This window comes from Panicum virgatum, chromosome 1K, assembly GCF_016808335.1.
Source record: "Panicum virgatum strain AP13 chromosome 1K, P.virgatum_v5, whole genome shotgun sequence".
Lineage (NCBI taxonomy): Eukaryota > Viridiplantae > Streptophyta > Magnoliopsida > Poales > Poaceae > Panicum > Panicum virgatum.
This window is the reverse complement of record NC_053136.1, coordinates 9,087,131-9,109,253: the sequence shown is the minus strand read 5'-3', so window position 1 is coordinate 9,109,253 and position 22,123 is coordinate 9,087,131. Positions and strand designations below refer to the sequence as shown.

Genomic DNA, 22,123 nt, shown 5'->3' with positions numbered 1-22,123 from the left:
GGTAAGGTATGCCGCCGAGCAAACTTTAACGTGTCCTTACTGATACGGGGATGCCGCTGAGCAAAAATGAAGTGATAATGAAAGAAGGGTACCTGTGAATCACCAACACAAATAATTCAGAGAAGCTGCCCAGTTGTATTCAGAAAATTGCCTGAGCCTATAGCTGACAGGATAGCTATGAGAAGCAACTGATAAGTACAATTTGGAATGGACAAGGACACAATTACTGCTACAGTTCATTTTTTGAGAAAGAAAGTACTAAGTACAGTCAGGACTACTACGTATAGTGGACAGAGTGTTCATTTACCAAACATATGCGGATCAAATCACATCTTATAATAAGAAATCTTTCTCGGTATCAATCGTCTTGCCTCTCATTCTTTGAGAATTAGAAGGATCCTTTTCGAGATTTCTTCATTTTGAATCTGGGCTCTTCTATCTTCGACTTATTTTTTTTGGCTTTATTCTTTATTTATTTTATTTCGATTTTTCCCTCTTCCTCTATCCCCCTCTAGTACCATTGATTTGGGCTGAACGCAATGCACGCATGCACACCCCTCCCATGACCATAACAAAACAGGCAAGCCCTTCGAGCACCGAAGAGGGAGCGGGGACAGCACAGAAATTCAGATCCCGCAGGACAACATCTCGTGTGCATGGCAGCATGGGCGCAATCCGTGAGTTACTCCATACCTATCCAACCATTCACGAATTGAATATTCTTTGGCTGATCCATTTATGTCCAGGATTCATCTTGTAAATCCTTGCATTCTCAGTTTCAGGGCAGGCTATCATGCATCTGCTCTATAGAAATACGTACCCGTTTTGTATTCAGTGCGTCCTCCTACCATCTGCAGACCGCCTTCACTCCTCTGCCTTCAAGGGTTTGAACTTGCTGAGCAGAAACAAACAAATCAAGAATGAAAACAATTTATAAGAGATAAGGAAGCTATGCATCGTATCAAAATCTTTAAATTGTGACCACCTTAAATTTACAGGTAGTTCTGCTTTACAAAGTAATCGTAACTCGACATGCTGAAATCAAGCTTGCATTTTTTTTAGGAAACAGGAGGGGTGATCCCCTACTGAATATATTAAAGAAAAGAGGAGTTTAAAAGCAGGTTACAAAAAGTAGAAGCTAAAGGAACTAAAGCCGAACAAGAACAAAACAAAACAGAACCAAAAGCAAATTGGAGCAAACTATAGCAAGCTTGAATACTAACAATGGGAGTCTCGCCTCAAGCTATTCACACTGATCTCTACTGCAAAGCCTTGCAACATGCGATTCGTTGTACTCCATTTTCATGAAAATTTGGACCAGTAACATCTCAAAAGTGGTCACAAAAATAGCAGAATTATTGCAAACTCGCAACCCTGTCGGTGCAACCAGTCCGATAAAACTGAACAGCACGCATATACGATCGGCTATCCGATTCAGTCAACTCGTGGACACTGAAACTGGGTGTGTGTATGGAGAGCAAGCAACGCTGGAGAAGTGGAGAGACGCATGCCCACATGAGCATAAAAGTTTTAACGTAAACGCCACATGCAAGTGCACATGCGATTGCCCAGCATCTGCCCCTCCGATCACCTCCAGGCACATGACATCCCCGGATGAGCTCGCATGCAGGAACCCATCCCATACCCGGGGACCCTGCAAGCGTGGATGCCGACCTGTAGGGAGTGGGATCAGAGAAGAAGAAGAATTTGCTGAATTCATCAGGGAGGGCAGGATGAGTCACTCATTGGGAGTAATGTCGTGAAGATCAGAGGACGATTCATATCCCCCGAATAATTGCAGTGTAGTCTCTATCGTGCTCTGAATGTTTGGTATTTTACAGATGGAGAAAGATTTACTACTCTGACAGAGAGACAACTTGTTAGGCTTCTAATCGAAGCCACGTGGACGCGATCAGTGGAAAGTTTGCAGAAGTTAAGCGAGATGAGGTGGGCAGAGCTGAAAAGGATAAAGGAAAGACTACAGGACTGATGCATGTTGAGAGCATCGCAGGAGTGATCTGTGAATACTGTATGTAAATTTCAATCAAATCAGACAGTAGGTGGATGCGAGGAACAGATGTCTTTGCCTCTTTCTATCTTCACGTGGAGCACTCATGACTGACCATGAGGGCAAAGCTTCTGCTGATGACGTGCCGAAGGGGGGGGGGGGGGGGGGAATCTTCTGCTACATAAAACGAGGGCACAACTTCTATCGTCCACACACAGATTCAGCGATTGAGCAAACAGAGTAGCAGACTAAGCGCGGACGTTTTCCACAGCGATGCTTATGATCTGCACCACTTCAGGCTTGGTAATGGCAAATAAAATCTTGTTAGAAGAATCATTTATTTTAGCACACACAGAAGATTACGGACAGTGCCTGTACGCAGCAAGACCGCATCATACTCGAGGATGTGTCCAAAAATAAGCCAGAAAGGCGTACCGATAAGCCAAGCTTTAGTTCAGTTCCAGTATTTGTGACGGAACTGCCAAATTAAAACTCTAATTAAGCGTAATGGCCGTCATTTGAATACATCGGGCTTATTAGCTTAACGGTTTAATTTGGCGATCCTTTCTCAACCCACGTCTCGGTCGAAACATCACCGATAGTCACACGCGAAGGTGGGCGCAGATGGTACAAGCACGACACCAAATTTGAAAATACAACTAATATACATAAGACTTCACCTTAAATTTTACAAACCAAGTTTGAATAGATACATAATTTACAAACTTCGCATTACTGAAATCCGGGTCCAACCAGAGGAAAGAGGCATACAACTACCAAAAGTGTGCCCTAGGGAGATCCCTAACTAATCGTCTGGCTCCACGACCTCCAATCCCTCTGCATCCCGGCGGATGAACTTGACGCAGCAGGGACAGAAATCTACGTCTGCGTGTCCTGAAATAATTGTGGCAACAAACCTTGAGTATACTAATACTCAGCAAGGCTTACCCGACCAGTGGGTATAACTTAGCCCACATATCTAGACATACAAGACTTTTTGGCTGGTGGTTATTTTGCATAAAACAGCAACTAAAGTAATTCCTCACTTTCCTTATTTTAGCCCAAGTTCTATATAAATTAACATGGTCTAATATTTGCATAACCAAATCTAGAGTAAACATAGTGGATCAATAAATAATAACTCATATGCTCTTCATCATAAGTATAACCATTTTTCCATCACAACACTACGCTGCGACGCAGTGACCAAGGTGCTCATATCCGAGAACGACTGACGGCGAATCGATTCGATTTAACCTTGCAAGGTGGACCTAACCAACACGGCACTCGTATGCCCCGTCGGACCCCACGCACCAACCTTTCCCCTCCCCGTCTCGAACTACAGGAACTAGCCCAACGACATATGGTCAGCCGAGCTCAACGTGAGACCACCAAAAGTAAACATATGCATCCCAATTCTCCGCGACTACTCGACTCGCCCCAGGAGTTGGGTGCGGGTTCCTGTACTTTCGAAGCAAAGCAGTACTCGGTTTACCGGTTTCGGCTACCTCCTACTCCCGGCATGCGGTTAGTACAGTTCAAACATGATCAGCAGGGCCAACAACGGCTCGGTCCTTAACCGACACATGCAGAACTACACCTCTCCCGCCCGGTCTCAGATTCTATTCTTTCTTTCATTTCAAGACTTTCATCCATAAGTTAGTAGCTAATATCTGGAACATAAAGCTATCCTATATCTCGCGAGTAACCAAGAATTACTCGACATCTACCGAACCCTATCTAGCATAGCATTTCTATCGTCCTATACATACTAGTACAACTCAAGGACACCTAGGGTTCATGCAACTAGGGTTTCAAACAACTCCTAAACGTAATGCATAAGTAATAACTACATATATATGTGTCGTAATTTAAAATTAATAGGATGTGCACCGGGGCTTGCCTTCGGGTTGCTGCACAGAACTGGGGTCAGACGGGCCTTGGGCCGGGTGCTCACACCTCTCCTCCTGGACTTGCGTCGGCTGCTCCTGCGGTGCCGCAATCACCTCAAATACGGCGCCCTCAGCTGCGGATGCTACACGTATGCATATGAAGTAAATGAGTGCAGCTCAATGATGTAACTACTATACTTCAACTAGAATAACCTGCGGACTGTCCGCGCCCAAGTGGCGGACCGTCCGCCGTACCATTCTACCGACCCACCAGAGACAACAACGTCTCTGGAACAATTTCTAATCATACATGCGGACTGTCCGGCCCCCCTTGGCGGACCGTCCGCAGTTCACGTATTCAATCCACCAGAGACGACAACGTCTCTGGACAAAATCCTAGACTCTACTGCGGACTGTCCGCGCTCAAGTGGCGGACCGTCCGCAGTTCAATCCTGCGCACCCCCACCAGAGACATCGTCTCTGGACATACTTCAAGTTTCAACGGCGGACCGACCGCTCTCCTATAGCGGACTGTCCGCAACACACCTATGCTAAACCACCAGAGACAACATCGTCTCTGGACGAAATCTAGTCTGACCGGCGGACTGTCCGCGCCTCCCAGGCGGACCGTCCGCGATACATAACCTCTGACCCGCGCCACAGGCGGCAGCAAGTGCGGCGGCGACGGCGGCGGCCGTTCACCGGCGCCGGCGACACACCACGGAAGGGGAAAAAGACCGGGGAGCACAAGGAACTCACCACAAATCCATTCCCGCGGTCTGTTCGAGCGGAGGACGACCGGAGAAGCGGATCGACGTGGAGCAAAGCTTCAAGCACCTCCAATGGCAACCGGCGGTGACGGGGGATGATTCCGGCCGTAAGAAGCCGGTCTAGGGGATGGGGAAGGTGGAGGAGGTGCCGAGGAAGGTTCCCGCGCGAGGAAACGAGGTTTGGTGGCCGGAGGAGGGAGATCGACGGAAAGAGGCGACAACGGCGCGAGCGCTCGTGCTCCGCTCGGCTTTGGACGAAGTGAGGAGGAAGAGAGGAATGACAGGTGGGTTCCACGACCATCCAGATAAATATCTGGGCGGTGCCTGGCGGACTGTCAGTCGGTCCCGAGCGGACTGTCCGCGAGGCAGGTGTTACAATCCTACCCCCTAAAAGAAATCTCGCCCCGAGATTTAATGAATGGCTAAAGGGAGAGTTAGAAATTGGTGTGTACCTTGATAGGCTTGTAGCAATTCCGGACATTTAGCCCGAACAAATTCCTCCGTCTCCCAAGTAGCTTCCCGCTCGGAGTGATTACTCCATTGCACCTTATAGAAGTCACTGGTTTGATTCCGAGTGACCCTGGTTTTGTGATCAACAATTTTAATTGGGTACTCCGGATAGACAAGATCGGGCTCCAGTTGCATTTTTTTCTATATCAATCACCTTTTTTGGAACACGGAGGCATTTTCGGAGCTGAGCGACATGGAAAATATTATGAACCGCGGATATTTGGGCAGGATGTTCCAGGCGATATGCTACCGGCCCACACCGCTCAATGATAGGAAAAGACCCAACATAGCGATGGGCGAGCTTTCCTTTCACTCCGAATCGCTGGACTCCTTTCATTGGAGATACCCGCAAATAGACATAGTCTCCCACTTGGAATGTGTCGGATTGACGTTTCTTGTCCGCATAACTTTTCTGTCGAGACTGGGCTATTTTCAAATTCTCCTGTATGAATCGGACTTGTTCTTCTGCCTCACTGACCATCTCAGGGCCGAACACGCTTCTTTCTCCGGCTTCTGACCAATTCACGGGAGTTCTACACCTCCGCCCATACAACGCCTCAAAAGGAGCCATTTTGAGGCTTTCCTGATAACTGTTGTTATAAGAGAATTCCGCTAGAGGTAGGCATTCATCCCATTTCTTGCTATAAGAGAGCACACAGGCTCTAAACATATCCTCCAGAATTTGATTGATTCGCTCAGTTTGACCATCTGTCTGAGGATGACAGGCTGAGTTGCGAATAAGCTGAGTACCCAGATATGCATGCAACTGTTCCCAGAAACGAGCAACAAACTGTGAGCCTCTATCGGAAATAATTTTCTTGGGTACACCATGAAGACTCACAATCTGAGCCATATATATCTCAGTATATTGATGAGATGATTAACATGTCTTGACTGGAAGAAAGTGAGCGGACTTAGTGAGGCGGTCAACGATAACCCAAATAGAATCATATCCCTTTGACGTGGGAGGCAACCCAACAATGAAGTCCATACTAATATCCTCCCACTTCCACGAAGGGATATCCAAAGGCTGTAGCATACCAGAAGGTTTGAGATGACTTGCTTTGACTCTTCGACAAATATCGCACTCGGACACATATTTGGCGACCTCACGTTTCATCCTGGTCCACCAAAACCGCTGCCTAAGATCTTGATACATTTTGTTACTGCCCAGGTGAATGGAATACCTAGAAAGGTGAGCCTCATCAAGAATTTGTTTCCGGAGCTCAAAGTTCTTAGGCACTACTAACCGATCTTTAAACCAAAGAACCCCCCTCACTATCTCGATGGAAGCATTGCACCTGAGGATAATCCGCACTGAGCCGTTGCCTGATCTTATCCATGCCCACATCATTCTCCTGAGCGGCAATAATCTGATCTCGAAGTGTAGGTGCGAGGGTAATATTAGAAAGTGTGCCCTCAGACACAATAGCCAAGTTCATCTTCTCCATCTCTTGACACAAGGTTTCATGCAGAACTATAGCGGACACGCAGCTACAACTTGCCTTGCGACTTAAGGCATCGGCTACAACGTTAGCCTTGCCCGGGTGATAATGAATCTCCAAATCATAGTCTTTGATCAATTCTAACCACCGCCTCTGGCGCAAATTGAGCTCACTCTGGGTAAAAATATACTTAAGACTCTTGTGGTCTGAGTATATGTGAACAGGATTGCCCAGAAGATAATGGCGCCAGATCTTTAATGCATGTACTACTGCTGCTAATTTCATATCATGAGTGGCCTAATTCTCCTCATGTCGTCTGAGGGCTCTGGAGGCGTAAGCAATCACTCGCTGGTCCTGCATAAGGACGCAGCCTAGGCCCGTACCTGATGCATTACAACAAGTATTAATGGCCGAATAATATCCGGCGAAAACAAACAGAGATGAGAACATAGTCGGGACCCGTACCTGATGCATCACAGTACACATCAAAAGGCCGGGTAATATCTGGCTGAGCGAGGACAGGGGCAGAAGTCAGAAGCTTTCTCAAAGTCTGGAAGGCCTGCTCGCATTTGTCGTCCCAACTAAATCTCACCTCTTTCCTGAGTAACTCAGTCATGGGCCTAACAATTTTTGAGAACTCCGGTACAAACCGGTGATAATAGCCTGCTCGCCCAAGAAAACTCCGGATCTCTGAAACAGACTCTGGAGTCTTCCAATTTAGGACATCCTGAATCTTGCTAGGATCAACAGAAATCCCCTTGTCTGAGATAATATGGCCCAAGAACTGGACTTCCTTGAGCCAGAAATCACTTTTACTGAATTTGGCGTAGAGCTTGTGCTCCCGCAGGTGCTGAAGCACAATGCGGAGATGCTCTGTATGTTCTTCTTCATTCTTGAAAAATATCAGGATGTCGTCAATGAAAATCACAACGAACTTATCTAGCTCGGGCATGAACACCGAGTTCATGAGATACATGAAATGAGCAGGGGCATTCGTTAGCCCAAAAGACATGACCAGATACTCAAAAAGTCCGTATCTGGTGGAAAAAGCCGTCTTGGGAATATTCTCAGCTCTAATCTTTATCTGATAATAGCCAGAGCGGAGATCAATCTTGGAAAATACTTTGGCCCCGAATAGCTGATCAAACAGAATATCAATCCTGGGAAGGGGATATTTATTTTTGATTGTGACGGCATTCAGAAGTCTATAGTCCACACACAACCTGAGGCTTTCATCTTTCTTTTTTACAAAGAGTGTAGGACAGCCCCAAGGTGACGTGCTAGGACGGATATAGCCCTTATCAAGCAATTCCTGCAATTGTTTCTTTAACTCCGCCAGCTCATTGGGTGGCATCCGGTAAGGCCTCCTAGAAATCGGTGCCGTACCCGATTGCAATTCAATGGTAAACTCCACGTCACGATCAGGCGGCATTCCAGACAAATTATCCGGAAAGACATCCGGATATTCACACACCACTGGTATATCTGCTAGCTTCTTGTCCTCGGCGTGGTTCACCATGTGAGTCAAAGACACATGATCCCTCAAATTCAAAGTCATACTACCATGAATAAAGGATTTGATGTGCACAGATTGTGAGGTCGTGTCCAGAGTAACTCCCTGACCCTCCATCCAGTTCATACCCAATATAATATCTATCCTTTGGGTTGGTAACATTATCAGGGCCATAGGAAAAAAATTTCCTTGCAACTGTAGGGGTACTTGCTTAACAAACTGATTGGTGATTAACTTTCCCCCAGGCGAATGAATATGGTATGTCTTGGGCATGCTTTCAATTTTTAACCCCAATCTAACAACACACCACTTGCTAATAAAGGTATGAGACGCCCCTGAATCAAATAATACTGTAACGGGTTGTTCATTTACTGAGAACGTACCCGCCATCACTGGAGCTCCCTCAGGAATACCCTCGAGGGTGGTGTCGTGCATCTGTCCTGGCTTGAAGTGAGCCACTTGCTGCTTCTGGTTCTGCTGGCTCGACTGCTGGCCTTGCTTTGGTGGCATTGGGCAGTTATGGGCGAAGTGTCCCGATTACCCACAGTTGTAACAAGGGAACAAATTGGGGCGCACCCCCGGCTGCTGCACCCAGACCTTCTGCTCATTCTGCTGAGGGGCAGGAGGCCTGACTGTCCCCTGTAGCTGAGTGTACTGAGGGGGCCTGTATCCCCACTGCTGCGGTGGCTGGTGCTGAAAGGGGGCATGCTGTGGGCCCGACTGTACCAGGCGGAACCTCTGAGGAGCACTGCTAGAAGACCCCACAGCCGGTGACTTTCTCTCCTTTTCTGGATTATGAGCTAGATGGGCATCCTCCTGAACGATAGCCCCATTGACTAGCTCACTAAAAGTGTTGAACTTGAACATCGCCAGGCGATCCTGGAGCTTGCTGCTAAGCTTCTGCCTGAAACACGCCTGCTTCTTTTCATCAGTATCCATGTGATAACCGGCATACTGTGAGAGCGTGTTGAAGTTCTGGGCATATTACATCACATTATTGTTACCCTGCTTTAGGGCCAGGAACTCGGTGAGCTTCCTGCGGATGACCCCTGCAGGAATATGGTGTGCCCTAAAAGCTTCCTTGAACTCATTCCAAGAAAACTGAGTGCCAGCAGGAAACATACCCACGTGGTTGTCCCACCACGTACGTGCGGGACCCCTGAGCTACTGTGCTGCAAATGACGCCTTGTCGTTGTCATTGTAGGGGTACAGCGTGAACTTGGACTCTATGGTCTTACGCCAACTGTCAGCCTCCAACGGCTCATCGGCCTTGTGAAACAGCGGCGGCTGAGTCCCAAGGAACTCCTAGTATCCAGGAACAGGTGGCTGGTGGTGAGGCTCAGGCCGCGGCGCTCTGCCCTGCTGCACGAGCTCACGGAGGAGTGCGGTCTGCTCATCGTGCCCGGTGAGCATGGCCGCATTGGCCTGGGCCAACTCAGGAGCCAACTCAGGAGGGTTCGGTGGTTCTCCCATTCTGCATTCAACCATGACGAGGTTAGTTCCATCATTCAGTTAAGTTAAAACAATACCGATAGTAACTAATCCTTTCTATCCATGGCACAATGCAGAATGTAGAGCTTCAAAACAATTCTGAATGACGCTTGCAGGCGGGGCCAGGCGATCGATCGGCGCAACCGGTCGGTCTGACTGATCTGCCCTGGTCCAGCCGAAAATGGTATGGCGGACCGTCCGCAGTACATGGGCGGACTGTCCGCTGTACATAATGTCAACCCGACTCAGTTTCAACCGGTTCTGGGAAATTTTCCTTAATGTCCGGCGGACCGTCCGCTTGTCATGACCGGACCGTCCGCGCAACACATTTGAACTGCCTGACGGTGTTCTCCGGTCCGACCGACACGCTTTCACAACCTATTCGCGCTGCGCCTATAAAACCTTACGACCCACACGTCACCTACAAAGGTCCTTAAGATCTTAAACTCACCCCCATCAACTTTTACGGAAAAAATCTCAAAATCACTATACAATGAGATGCATGCTCGCCCTACATTCTTTCTAATAAAATTTTTTATGCTTTTAAAAAACTTTGAAACTAGTCATGCCCGTACCACCCTCGGTGCATTTCGGCTCTGATACCAGCTGTGACGGAACCGCCAAATTAAAACTCTAATTAAGCGTAATGGCCGTCATTTGAACACATTAGGCTCATTAGCTTAACGGCTTAATTTGGCGATCCTTTCTCAACCCACGTCCCGATCGAAACATCACCGATAGTCCCACGCGAAGGTGGGCGCAGATGGTACAAGCACGACACCAAATTTGAAAATACAACTAATATACATAAGACTTCACCTTAAGTTTTACAAACCAAGTTTGAATAGATACATAATTTACAAACTTCGCATTACTGAAATCCGGGTCCAACTAGAGAAAAGGGGCATACAACTACCAAAAGTGTGCCCTAGGTAGATCCCTAACTAATCGTCTGGCTCCACGACCTCCCATCCCTCTGCATCCCGGCGGATGAACTTGACGCAGCAGGGACAGAAGTCTACGTCTGCGTGTCCTGAAATAATTGTGGCAACAAACCTTGAGTATACTAATACTCAGCAAGGCTTATCCGAACAGTGGGTATAACTTAGCCCACATATCTAGACATACAAGACTTTTGGCTGGTGGTTATTTTGCAGAAAACAACAACTAAAGTAATTCCTCACTTTCCTTATTTTAGCCCAAGTTCTATATAAATTAACATGGTCTAATATTTGCATAACCAAATCTAGAGCAAACATAGTGGATCAATAAATAATAACTCATATGCTCTTCATCATAAGTATAACCATTTTTCCATCACAACACTACGCTGCGACGCAGTGACCAATGTGCTCATATCCGAGAACGACTGACGGCGAATCGATTCGATTTAACCTTGCAAGGTGGACCTAACCAACACGGCACTCGTATGCCCCGTCGGACCCCACGCACCAACCTTTCCCCTCCCCGCTTCGAACTACAGGAACCAGCCCAACGACATATGGTCAGCCGAGCTCAACGTGAGACCACCAAAAGTAAACATATGCATCCCAATTCTCCGCGACTACTCGACTCGCCCCAGGAGTTGGGTGCGGGTTCCTGTACTTTCGAAGCAAAGCAGTACTCGGTTTACCGATTTCGACTACCTCCTACTCCCGGCATGCGGTTAGTACAGTTCAAATATGATTAGTAGGGCCAACAACGGCTCAGTCCTTAACCGACACATGCAGAACTACACCTCTCCCGCCCGGTCTCAGATTCTATTCTTTCTTTCATTTCAAGACTTTCATCCATAAGTTAGTAGCTAATATCTGGAACATAAAGCTATCCTATATCTCGCGAGTAACCAAGAATTACTCGACATCTACCGAACCCTATCTAGCATAGCATTTCTATCGTCCTATACATACTAGTACAACTCAAGGACACCTAGGGTTCATGCAATTAGGGTTTCAAACAACTCCTAAACGTAATGCATAAGTAATAAATACATATATATGTGTCGTAATTTAAAATTAATAGGATGTGCACCGGGGCTTGCCTTCGGGTTGCTGCACAGAACTGGGGTCAGACGGGCCTTGGGCCGGGTGCTCACACCTCTCCTCCTGGACTTGCGTCGGCTGCTCCTGCGGTGCCGCAATCACCTCAAATACGGCGCCCTCAGCTGCGGATGCTACACGTATGCATATGAAGTAAATGAGTGCAGCTCAATGATGTAACTACTATACTTCAACTAGAATAACCTGTGGACTGTCCGCGCCCAAGTGGCGGACCGTCCGCCGTACCATTCTACCGACCCACCAGAGACAACAACGTCTCTGGAATAATTTCTAATCATACATGCGGACTGTCCGGCCCCCCTTGGCGGACCGTCCGCAGTTCACGTATTCAATCCACCAGAGACGACAACGTCTCTGGACAAAATCCTAGACTCTACTGCGGACTGTCCGCGCTCAAGTGGCGGACCGTCCGCAGTTCAATCCTGCGCACCCCCACCAGAGACATCGTCTCTGGACATACTTCAAGTTTCAACGGCGGACCGACCGCTCTCCTATAGCGGACTGTCCGCAACACACCTATGCTAAACCACCAGAGACAACATCGTCTCTGGACGAAATCTAGTTTGACCGGCGGACTGTCCGCGCCTCCCAGGCGGACCGTCCGCGATACATAACCTCTGACCCGCGCCACAGGCGGCAGCAAGTGCGGCGGCGACGGCGGCGGCCGTTCACCGGCGCCGGCGACACACCACGGAAGGGGAAAAAGACCGGGGAGCACAAGGAACTCACCACAAATCCATTCCCGCGGTCGGTTCGAGCGGAGGACGACTGGAGAAGCGGATCGACGTGGAGCAAAGCTTCAAGCACCTCCAATGGCAACCGGCGGTGGCGGGGGATGATTCCGGCCGTAAGAAGCCGGTCTAGGGGTTGGGGAAGGTGGAGGAGGTGCCAAGGAAGGTTCCCGCGCGAGGAAACGAGGTTTGGTGGCCGGAGGAGGGAGATCGACGGAAGGGGGCGACGACGGCGCGAGCGCTCGTGCTCCGCTCGGCTCTGGACGAAGTGAGGAGGAAGAGAGGAATGACAGGTGGGTCCCACGACCATCCAGATAAATATCTGGGCGTTGCCTGGCGTACTGTCCGCCGGTCCCGAGCGGTCTGTCCGCGAGGCAGGTGTTACAGTATTCCAGCAACTCATCGTCTCTTTGGATCTCATCTCATGCCTGCTCAATTATGATGCAGATGCGCTTCAGATCTACCTATCCAAAGCTTGGCATCTCCTGTAATGTCAGAAAAGTGCCGCGCACTTCCGCAAGCATTCGTAACCAAAGTTTTAAATCTCCGGCTATAGCTTCCGCTATCTACGGCTATATTTGTTTGAAAGAGATTTAGCTAAATTTATATATATACAATTTAGCTCTTAGCTGTCGCTATAGCCCGTTTTTGGATATAGATGGCTAAATGACTTATTCCACTATTTAAAACATTGTTCGTAACATGACGATACCAAACCCAAGAAGAGCATACCGACATGCCGATTTTTCTGACGGTTTGTCACTAACTGACTTCTCAAACTTCAGGAAACTGATCCATTTTTTTCTTCTTCTTAAAATCAGAATAAGGTGGATGAATGCTTGCTCCGTATTGGCAAGCTGTAAACCGGTTAACAACCCCTGCAAATTGATCGATTTGCTGGTTTTAGGAAGAAAAAACAAGAAACGTTACTGACTAATTATGAGCATGGACTCATGTTTTTACTTCTTGACCCTGCCAGATCGTGAAGACCGCACGTTGCCAGTGGCAGAACAGTAGATTGGTCCCAAATCGAGGTGCAGTCCGGGAGGCCTGGTTCCACTCCATTTTTTTTAAAATTTTTTTTTTTTGAAAATAAGGTTCCACTCCATTTAAGAACCGCGCCCTCCTCGCTCTGCTGCAGCCGGCAGGTAGCCACAATTGTTCGACCAGAAGGACACGATCCAAAGGGGCGGCAGGGCCTGTTCGTCTCTTAGATCGAGAGGTACCTTTGGTTCCTTGCAAATCGGAGCATGATGGGAAGGTTATCCATGGCTGCACCGGTGATGCTTCTGCTGCTCTGCGCAGTGTGCAGACTGGCGCTCGGAATCACTGACGGTAACTCGCCTCGCTGATTTGTTAACCACTGTCGAAGCTTCTCGGCGTGATCTCCATCTGATTGATGATGATTCTTGATGAACAACGCAGGGCTGCTCCCGAACGGCAACTTCGAGCGCGGGCCGGCGCCGTCGCAGCTGCGGGGGACGCGGGTGCTGGGCTCGTCGGCGATCCCGTCGTGGCGGACGTCGGGGTTCGTGGAGTACATCCCGTCGGGGAAGAAGCAGGGGGACATGCTGCTGGTAGTGCCGGAGGGCGCCTACGCCGTGCGGCTCGGGAACGAGGCGTCGATCCGGCAGCGGCTCGGCGGCGCCGCCCCCGGCGCGCGCTACTCGCTGACGTTCAGCGCGGCGCGGACGTGCGCGCAGGCGGAGCAGCTGAACGTCTCGGCGTCCGGGCAGTCGGGCCTGCTGGCGATGCAGACCATGTACAGCAGCAACGGGTGGGACTCGTACGCCTGGGCCTGGGTCACCGACGCCGCCGGCGAGGTCGAGGTCGTCATCCACAACCCCGGCGTCACCGAGGACCCCGCCTGCGGCCCGCTCATCGACTCCGTCGCCATCAAGACGATCAACCCGCCGCGCCGCACCAACAGGAACCTGGTGAAGAACGGCGACTTCGAGGAGGGCCCGTACATCATCCCGGGGACCAAGTGGGGCGTGCTGATCCCGTCGCAGGTGGTGGACGACCACTCGCCGCTGCCCGGGTGGATGGTACTCGCTCAAGGCCGTCAGGTACATCGATGGCGGCAGCTTCGCGGTGCCGCGGGGGCGGCGCGCCGTGGAGCTGCTGGCGGGGAGGGAGAGCGCGGTGGCGCAGGTGATCCGCACCGTGCTGGGGCGGCGGTACGCGCTGTCCTTCACGGTAGGGGACGCCAGCAAGGCCTGCCGCGGGTCGCTCATGGTGGAGGCCTACGCGGGGAGGGAGTCCGCCAGGGTGGCGTACGAGTCGGCGGCGTGAAGCGCGCCGTGCTGCCGTTCCGCGCCGCGTCCGCGCGCACGCGCCTCGTCTTCTTCAGCTCCTTCTACAGCACCAGGAGCGACGACCTCAGCTCGCTCTGCGGGCCCGTGCTCGACGACGTCGCCGTCGTCAGCGTGCGAACGAAGCGCCGGTAGACACGCCAAGCAAGCCGGATCGTTCTTCTTGATGTTGTTATTGCCGGGCGGCAGCGTGTGTTAGCTCTGGCTTCTCGTTGGACCATAAAAAAAAATGTTCGAACCTGGGAGGGTTCTCAAATATCAGTGGCGTAGCTAGCATTTTAGATTAAGGTGGTCCAACTTAACAAAAAATTTTATTTTAACACCATATATGTAACATGCCAATAGGCAAGTATAGAATTTATCGGTTGCAATATGATCAAATCGAAAACATATATGCCAAAGCTATAGCTGCAGAAAGAGACGGGGAAGAAGCATAAGCTAAAGGCTGATGCAGCAGGCCAACAGACCAACAGGCATAGTGTGAACAAAAGTAAAAATTAAGAAGTAAAAGATGTTGACTAAATTTCTATGGTGGGCCATGGCCCACACGGTCCACCCTCTAGCTCCGCCACTGTCAAATATATATGGTCCGGTCCTATCTCGCCTTTTTGAGGGAAGAATGTTTTATTTTATGGAGGCCTTTTCTCTAAAAAGAAGGTTGTCACGAGCTACGACGTCCAACTCCCACTTAAGAGCTCAGTTAGGGGGTATTTTGATTCAAGTACTGATATAAAAAAATGCTAAATTTTAGCACTAACTCATTAGAATAGAAGTGCTAATAGGGTAGACTAAACTTCATCCAAGATTAAAAAACTTTAGTAAGGTATAAGTACTAATATATATGTGCTAAAGTTTAGCATTTAACTTTAACCTATCCAAACAGGCTCTTAGGAAGATTTGTTGAGGTGGAATGCACTCCGGATTATTTTTGACTTAGTACTGCAGAATTACAATTTTTTCACAACAAATGGAGTGTTTTTTTTATAGCGATGCGGTTCTGTCGATCTCAAGGTCTATCAATCCAGTTTTCTAAAGGTATTGATAAGAGTAGGATGTACATATTGCATACAAATGCGTGATCTCTACTATGTTTGAAGAAAGAAAATACTATCGTTTACATTACGGTACGCAATCGAAACATTGAGGTATTCACTCGGACTCTCACGTAGCCACGTTTGGATAAGGAAGCCCAACTGCAGATACTTTAAAATCATGGAAATAGTTTGAAAAGAAATGGAAAGCACGTTTATTTTCGAGGTTGGGCTGGTCCGCGTAACACGGGCCAAGTACGGATCTTAAGCCCACGTCTTAAATGATAAAAAAATAAAGAGCCCACGAGGTTTGTAACTTCGATGAAACTTCGTGGCCCGTTAATAAATCAGCCCAGCTTGAGCATATTCGTGATTTCTCCGTCGTCGCTTGAGGCCCGTATCGATCGGGAGAGACCGAAGAGATCGGCTAGCCCGTTAGGCCCTGCATGCACCGCGCGCATGGCGCCTGCGCAGGCAGACATCCCCCCGCGCGCCGCCGTGCCCGCTACATGCCCGCCTGCACGCGCACGGGCCGGCCGGGCGCCACGCCGCGCCATCCCCCGCACGCACTTGCTGCGGCGGCATGCACGCGCCGAATTCGCCAGCCAGGCGGCAGGCTGCGCTACCTGGGCCGTGGTGGCTGGTGGCGCGGACCGCGGGCCATGGGCCAGGTCTGGGTCGCCGCGCTGCGTGCACGGCGGCAAATCAAACAACCAAGCGGATATCCACATCAAAGTATTCAACCAAAATGCAAGAGGTTGCTATCGATATAGACATTCAGATTTGTGCTAGGATTACTAGGCATTATTAATAAGCGACATGATAGACAATGATGCATCTTTCTTCAAATAACTTTCTCACTACCTCTCACCATGTAGCATGACGATTGAGGGAGGACATTGTACTTTCCATCCAAAAGACCTAGCACAATACAAAAATCCAAGTCCTCGTGCGTTGCTACGGGAGGTAAAAGATCAAATGTGGAAGATGTAAATATATCAACAAATAACAGTATTCATCGTATATAAAGTTGTCGTTCCAAAAGGTATTCTATGATCTGTATATCATACAAATCGTTCCAAGTGCTCGCGGCACCTGAATCTCGGGAGAGCAATAATGTAATCCAAAGTGTCATAATAAGTTAATTGTGCTGTTAGCAAGGTCGGGGCCCATCGCTGCCATATGTTTCTACCAACCGCCATGATAAGAGAGGAGAGGGCGTGATAGGTCGCTTTAGTATGGGTGCAAATGAGATACCTAAAGGGGCTCCTCCAACCCTCTTTAGTACAAATATTTGTACTACTTTTTCAAAATGAAATCTTATTTTGGAGAAGTAGTACAAATATTTGTACTAAAGAGGGTTGGAGGAGCACCTTTAGATGCTCCATTTGCACTTTTGCGCTTTAGTTTTCCTCTGCTCGATAAATAAACCGGTAACGTGTAGCATTGGCTAGAGAGAGATAAGAGAAGGACCATACCGTGGGCTAAGTCAAAGATGGCACCTCCGGATCACACTGTTTTCAAACTTTGTTACCGGTGTATGACCACGAGAGATCTTAACAACCGAGCTTCAGGTCAGGTGCTCTCCTGCAGCTCCCACCTGACCTGAAGCTCCCGTCCAGCTGCAGGAGACCACGACACCTCACGGTCGCGCTGCTGCCCAAGGAGTCTGGCCGTTGCGTGCGGTGCCATGCACCCTCCCAGCATCCCAGGCAGGCACTAACAAAAACAGCCACCACCACCACCCAATAATGCAGGTTTCTATACTAGTACTTTTTTTCTTTTTAGTTCCCTGTCTCGGTAACAGATCGAGCACCCTCGGCGAAAGTTCAAAGGAAACACGCCGCCGGGCACCGCACCGCACTGTCTTCGTCTGGTCGCGGTCACGGCTAGCAATAAGTTTACACCTTTGGCTACGTCTCGCTCTTTTTCTCCACGACGAGGTCGCAATCGCAAGCCCAAACCCACTCGTGCACGGCCGGAACACAAATTGCCCGTGGTTTTACCTTTTACGCTCTCCCACTGAGCTACAGGGCCCCGAAAAAAATGGTTGCCGGAAAGCGCGAGCAGATGCAAATTTCTCCCCGGCCCGTTCCTGGCCATGCAGATCGCCGCACCGAACCTCGCCGTCGCCGCCAGGCGCAGAGAGGCTGCAGCGCGGTGCGCGGCCGCGCCTGTTCTTTTTCTCCCTTCTCCTCGGGCTCGCTGAGCTCCCGCCGCGCGCGCTCTGCTGGCGAGGCAGGGTATAGTAATCTAGCTGCATTATTGGTGGTGGTCTGGTGGTGGGGATTGTCAGCGCTTGCCTGCGCCTGCGCGAGGAGAGAAGCACCGAGGCGGGCGAAGTGCGAGCGTGATGGGTCCTCCTGCACCGCATGGAAGCTTCAGAAGGGGCGCGTGACCTGACGCTCGTTTTCTGCTCTTCCTTCGGTGCAGATCTGGCGATAGGTTTTCTCAATGCCACTGGCATCTGCACTTGCGATTTGTCTGCGTTCGGAGCGGTTTCCGAGCGCTGGTTTGTGCAGGAAAGAGGAGGACGACTTCGCGTTCTCGAACAGCTGCGCCAACTACTGCCTACTGATGTGTGAGCCACTGCCAACGATGTGTTTCAGATCCCGTGTGCTCGTTTAATGCGAGCAGCATCAGATTCCATGACCAGATCCAACCAGGCTGCACAAGTAGCAGCCACACTTGTGAACAAACAAGGAGCTAAAATGCCACACGATTTCGCGGGAAAAGCTGATACTGAGACGCACGTACTTCCAAATCGGATACGAACGGCCACTCTCGTTGCGATCACGCTCCATTGCGCTCCTGGTGGGAGTAGTTTTTTTAGCTTGAATTATTGGGGGGCATTGCACACGGTTGTGGCCATGGAGAAGATTCTGTTCTTTTGCACAGCACCTCCCATTTCCAGGGTGCAGTCCCGTGCTTTGCTTTTGCTCCTCTCTGCATCATTCAGGTGCCGCGAGCACCTGCCTTCTATGATCCGTATATCATACAAATCGTTGCATTCTATGACATGTATGACAGTGTGATTTATACAGATCAAGAAGATTCAATGTTCAATTTTTACAACATGCACTGTGATTTCTATGAGCCAATTAGATTCAAAATTCAAATTTTCCCATCCCCAAGCTGTTGTATGTGGTTCTATGGGTCTAAGATTTTTATGACATGCTAGATATTTGTTTCTAGTTCAAATTTCATATTTCAGAGGAATGTGTGCCCTTGCACATATGTTTCTATGATCGCATGCATATGTTTCTATGTCATGTTCTAGGATAGATGAATCTATGATTATAAATCTAGGTTTCTATAGTTCAAATTTCAAATTTTAGAGGGAATTGTGTGCCTCTGCATATGCGTTTCTATGACTGTAAGCATATGTTTCTATGCCATATTTTCAGGAACAGATGCATATATGACTACAAATATAAGTTTCTATGATGCATAGATTCGAATTTAAAAAAAATCATAAAAAAAAATTCAAAATGGATCTCATATGATGCAAAAAAAATATCAGCAATCTAGTGGTGAAAACGGTTTGCGAACTGGATATTTGAATAAAAAGTTATCGCAAAAACTACCATGGAAAAACATCTTCGTTGATTCTCTCCCCCTCTCACCTGGCTGCTCATGGGTGCGGGGGGCAAAAAGCAGCAGCAGCAGCGCATGGCACTGGCAGCAGCAGCAGCGCATGGAGCGCGGGGGCGCATGGCGCGCGCGGGTCCGGCTGGACCGGCCGGGGGTGCGGGAGGCTGGCTCTGGCGTCACCGCTTACGTTGTCACTGTGACGCAGTGACGCTGATGAATGTACTGTGCGCCTTCGCCAACCGAAGGATGCACTGATGAATGACGATCTCCAGTCTATAAATAGTCCTGCTTCTCCCTCAAATCTTCCCCAGCTCTCCCCCAAACCAAGCTGCTGCTGCTGCCTGCTGCTGCTGCTGCGATGGGTGGGAAGAACCGCATCCTTCTGTCTTGCGTGCGATCTGGTAGGATCTGCTACTCATTTCCCCTGATGCTACTACTCAGTTCATTTCATACACCTTCCATTATTTTGATACACTAAATTTACCGTTTTCCTTTAAAACTAACCAGGGATCGCCGTAGTAGAAGATACTAGCAACACCATTAAGAAGGAGCGCAAGCTTCAGAGAAGTCTTCTTTTGGGGTCATACATCATATATCTGCTACTTGCCATTTCTGCTTCGGCTAGCTTATTTTGTGCCCCTACAAGGCTGGGTGTTCCCCTTCTTGTTGTATCCTCCACGATGTAGGTATTTTAGACCACAGAAAATTAGTTCATACCCTTTTGCTACGTTACCAATGCTTCATTCTATTTTCCAGGTTTGTTGAGGCTGCACTCTTGCTTTGCATCTTAACCACGGTTGCCCAGACCATTGCCCACATTATCAATCGTGGACCATTGCTTCCCAAGAGCCCTCACAATCGGGTTGTGGTGGTTTTACTACAGATGGTAATGATCCAAGGTTAATAGTAGATTATTAGCAGTTACAGTTGGATTATTTCATTGAAACTAATAATAATCAGGGGCGGATCCAGCGTGGGGGCAGGGGGGCTCAAGCCCCCCTACCCCCATGAACTCCATGGAAATTAGAGGAGAGGAGGAGGGAGAAGAAGAGAAAAGAAGGGAGAGAAGAAGAAGAAAGGGGGGGGGGGGGGGGGGGGCGGGAGGAAGAAGAGGAGGAAGCAGCCCCCTGCCGGTGATTCCAGCCTCCGCCACTGATAATAATCCTTATCGTCAGGCCCTATCTTTAGTACTACAAGGCGGATCTGGGGCGGTTAGCAGTTTTCAAGTGCTATTGTTTGATCAGGTTCCGAATGTGCACAGCAATTTTACTGTGCAGCTTCTCATCTTTACATGGCTCACTTCCGCGGCTTCTACCATGTATGGTGCTATTGTCTACCTCACGACTAAACTTGCAGAGCCAGAAACAGAGACGACAAAAGCTTTAGTGAATGGATGTGAAGATGTTGAGACAATTTCTCTATGGATTATTGTGGCTCACTGCTTTCAATCAGTTTTTGCGATTTCAGCCTCCCTAAAGATGATCTCTGCGCCGGATTACGACTTATATGCTTTCAAGTAAGCTATCCTTTTTTGTTTCACATTTATGAAACTGTTTCTTATCCGTCACACTGTTGATTCATAGTTAGGATTGGTTATAGGTTTCTCATTTACAGAAATTACTGCCTGGCTTTTTGGAACTGCGTGGTCTCCATCCCAAGCATGTATTCTAGATGGAGATCAGTCGCATTTCCATCTTGGTTTCACAACTCAGTTTGGTTCGGTGATTGGGTATGTATGCTCCTGTATTTTGCAGCTAATTATTGATTAAGATATCCTCTCATCAATTTTTTTTGAAAAGATTATCCTCTCATCAATTATCTGCAGACAGATGAATACAATAACTTACCTTCTGTTTTTGGAACTAGGTCATGCTGTCGCTCATATTTCGAGCATTTTCTGGCGCGGCATCAATTGTAATCATAATCAACTTTGACCTGCACGAGTGCCCAAGACTCCAGACATGTTCTATTTTCGTTGCGTCGTCGTTTCTGATGTTTGTGAGCTACTTCTTCATTCAACTGCCAGCCAGTGACGGAGGCTGGAATCACCGGCAGGGGGGCTGCTTCCTCCTCTTCTTCCTCCCTCCTCTTCTTCTTCTCTCCCTTCTTTCCTCTTCTTCTCCCTCCTCCTCTCCTCTAATTTCCATGGAGCTCATGGGGGTAGGGGGGCTTGAGCCCCCCTTGCCCCCACGCTAAATCCGCCCCTGCTGCTAGCAGTATGGGTGACTGTAAAAAAAAATACATGGGAGCTGATCTTGTAGTGGGAAAAAAACATCTGTGTCCTGTGAGGGAGTGAGCTGACCTTGTAGTGGGAAAAAAACATATTGTCGTCGTCTCTGATGTTTGTGAGCTACTTCTTCATTCATACTCTGCTTCATGTTGCTTGTGATGATGACCTGACGCTTTGCAGCTTATATTATTTTTTTACTGCACGTATCTTCGTCCAGTGATTAATTTTTGAATTATTCTTGATTAATAGTTCCTGCAGTGACAGTTTCTTCAGATGTCAATCTGCTTCTTCTTCCATGCAGTCACTGTCAGGAGATCCTAGCTAGCAGCAAGGAAGTTTGAGCAAAATGTTAAGGGCACTTTGGATCAATCTTAGTTTCATAACATATGGACATTGTACGTAGCTGTTTGTTGAAATCCACAATATGCATACTCTGCTTTCGCCAATAATAATAATAATAATAATAATAATAATAATAATAATAATAATAATAATAATAATAATAATAATAATAATAATAATAGACTCTGCAT

General features: G+C 48.5%; 2 protein-coding genes and 1 pseudogene across 3 annotated transcripts; all 3 read left to right on the top strand.

Annotated features, from left to right (window-relative positions):
* The first annotated feature begins 13,551 nt into the window (after positions 1-13,551).
* On the top strand, positions 13,552-15,018 carry LOC120651194 (annotated as a pseudogene).
* A 4,635-nt stretch (positions 15,019-19,653) lies between these two features.
* Positions 19,654-20,445, top strand: LOC120683999. Its single transcript, XM_039966115.1, has 4 exons — positions 19,654-19,761; positions 19,868-20,042; positions 20,117-20,246; positions 20,321-20,445. Exons 1-4 carry the CDS (start codon positions 19,719-19,721, stop codon positions 20,369-20,371), a joined length of 399 nt encoding a protein of 132 aa, XP_039822049.1. The 5' UTR covers positions 19,654-19,718; the 3' UTR covers positions 20,372-20,445.
* Positions 20,446-20,451: 6 nt separating this feature from the next.
* LOC120651184 lies at positions 20,452-21,752 on the top strand. 2 transcript variants are annotated; one of them, XM_039928599.1, is made up of 3 exons: positions 20,452-20,876; positions 20,975-21,089; positions 21,227-21,752. In XM_039928599.1, the coding sequence occupies exons 1-3, from the start codon at positions 20,677-20,679 to the stop codon at positions 21,554-21,556; spliced, it is 645 nt and encodes a 214-aa protein (XP_039784533.1). In that variant the 5' UTR covers positions 20,452-20,676; the 3' UTR covers positions 21,557-21,752. The 2 variants fall into 2 exon arrangements, with proteins under 2 accessions (XP_039784533.1, XP_039784541.1); XM_039928607.1 differs by having other exon boundaries at positions 20,453-20,876; positions 20,960-21,089.
* The last annotated feature ends 371 nt before the right edge of the window (positions 21,753-22,123 follow it).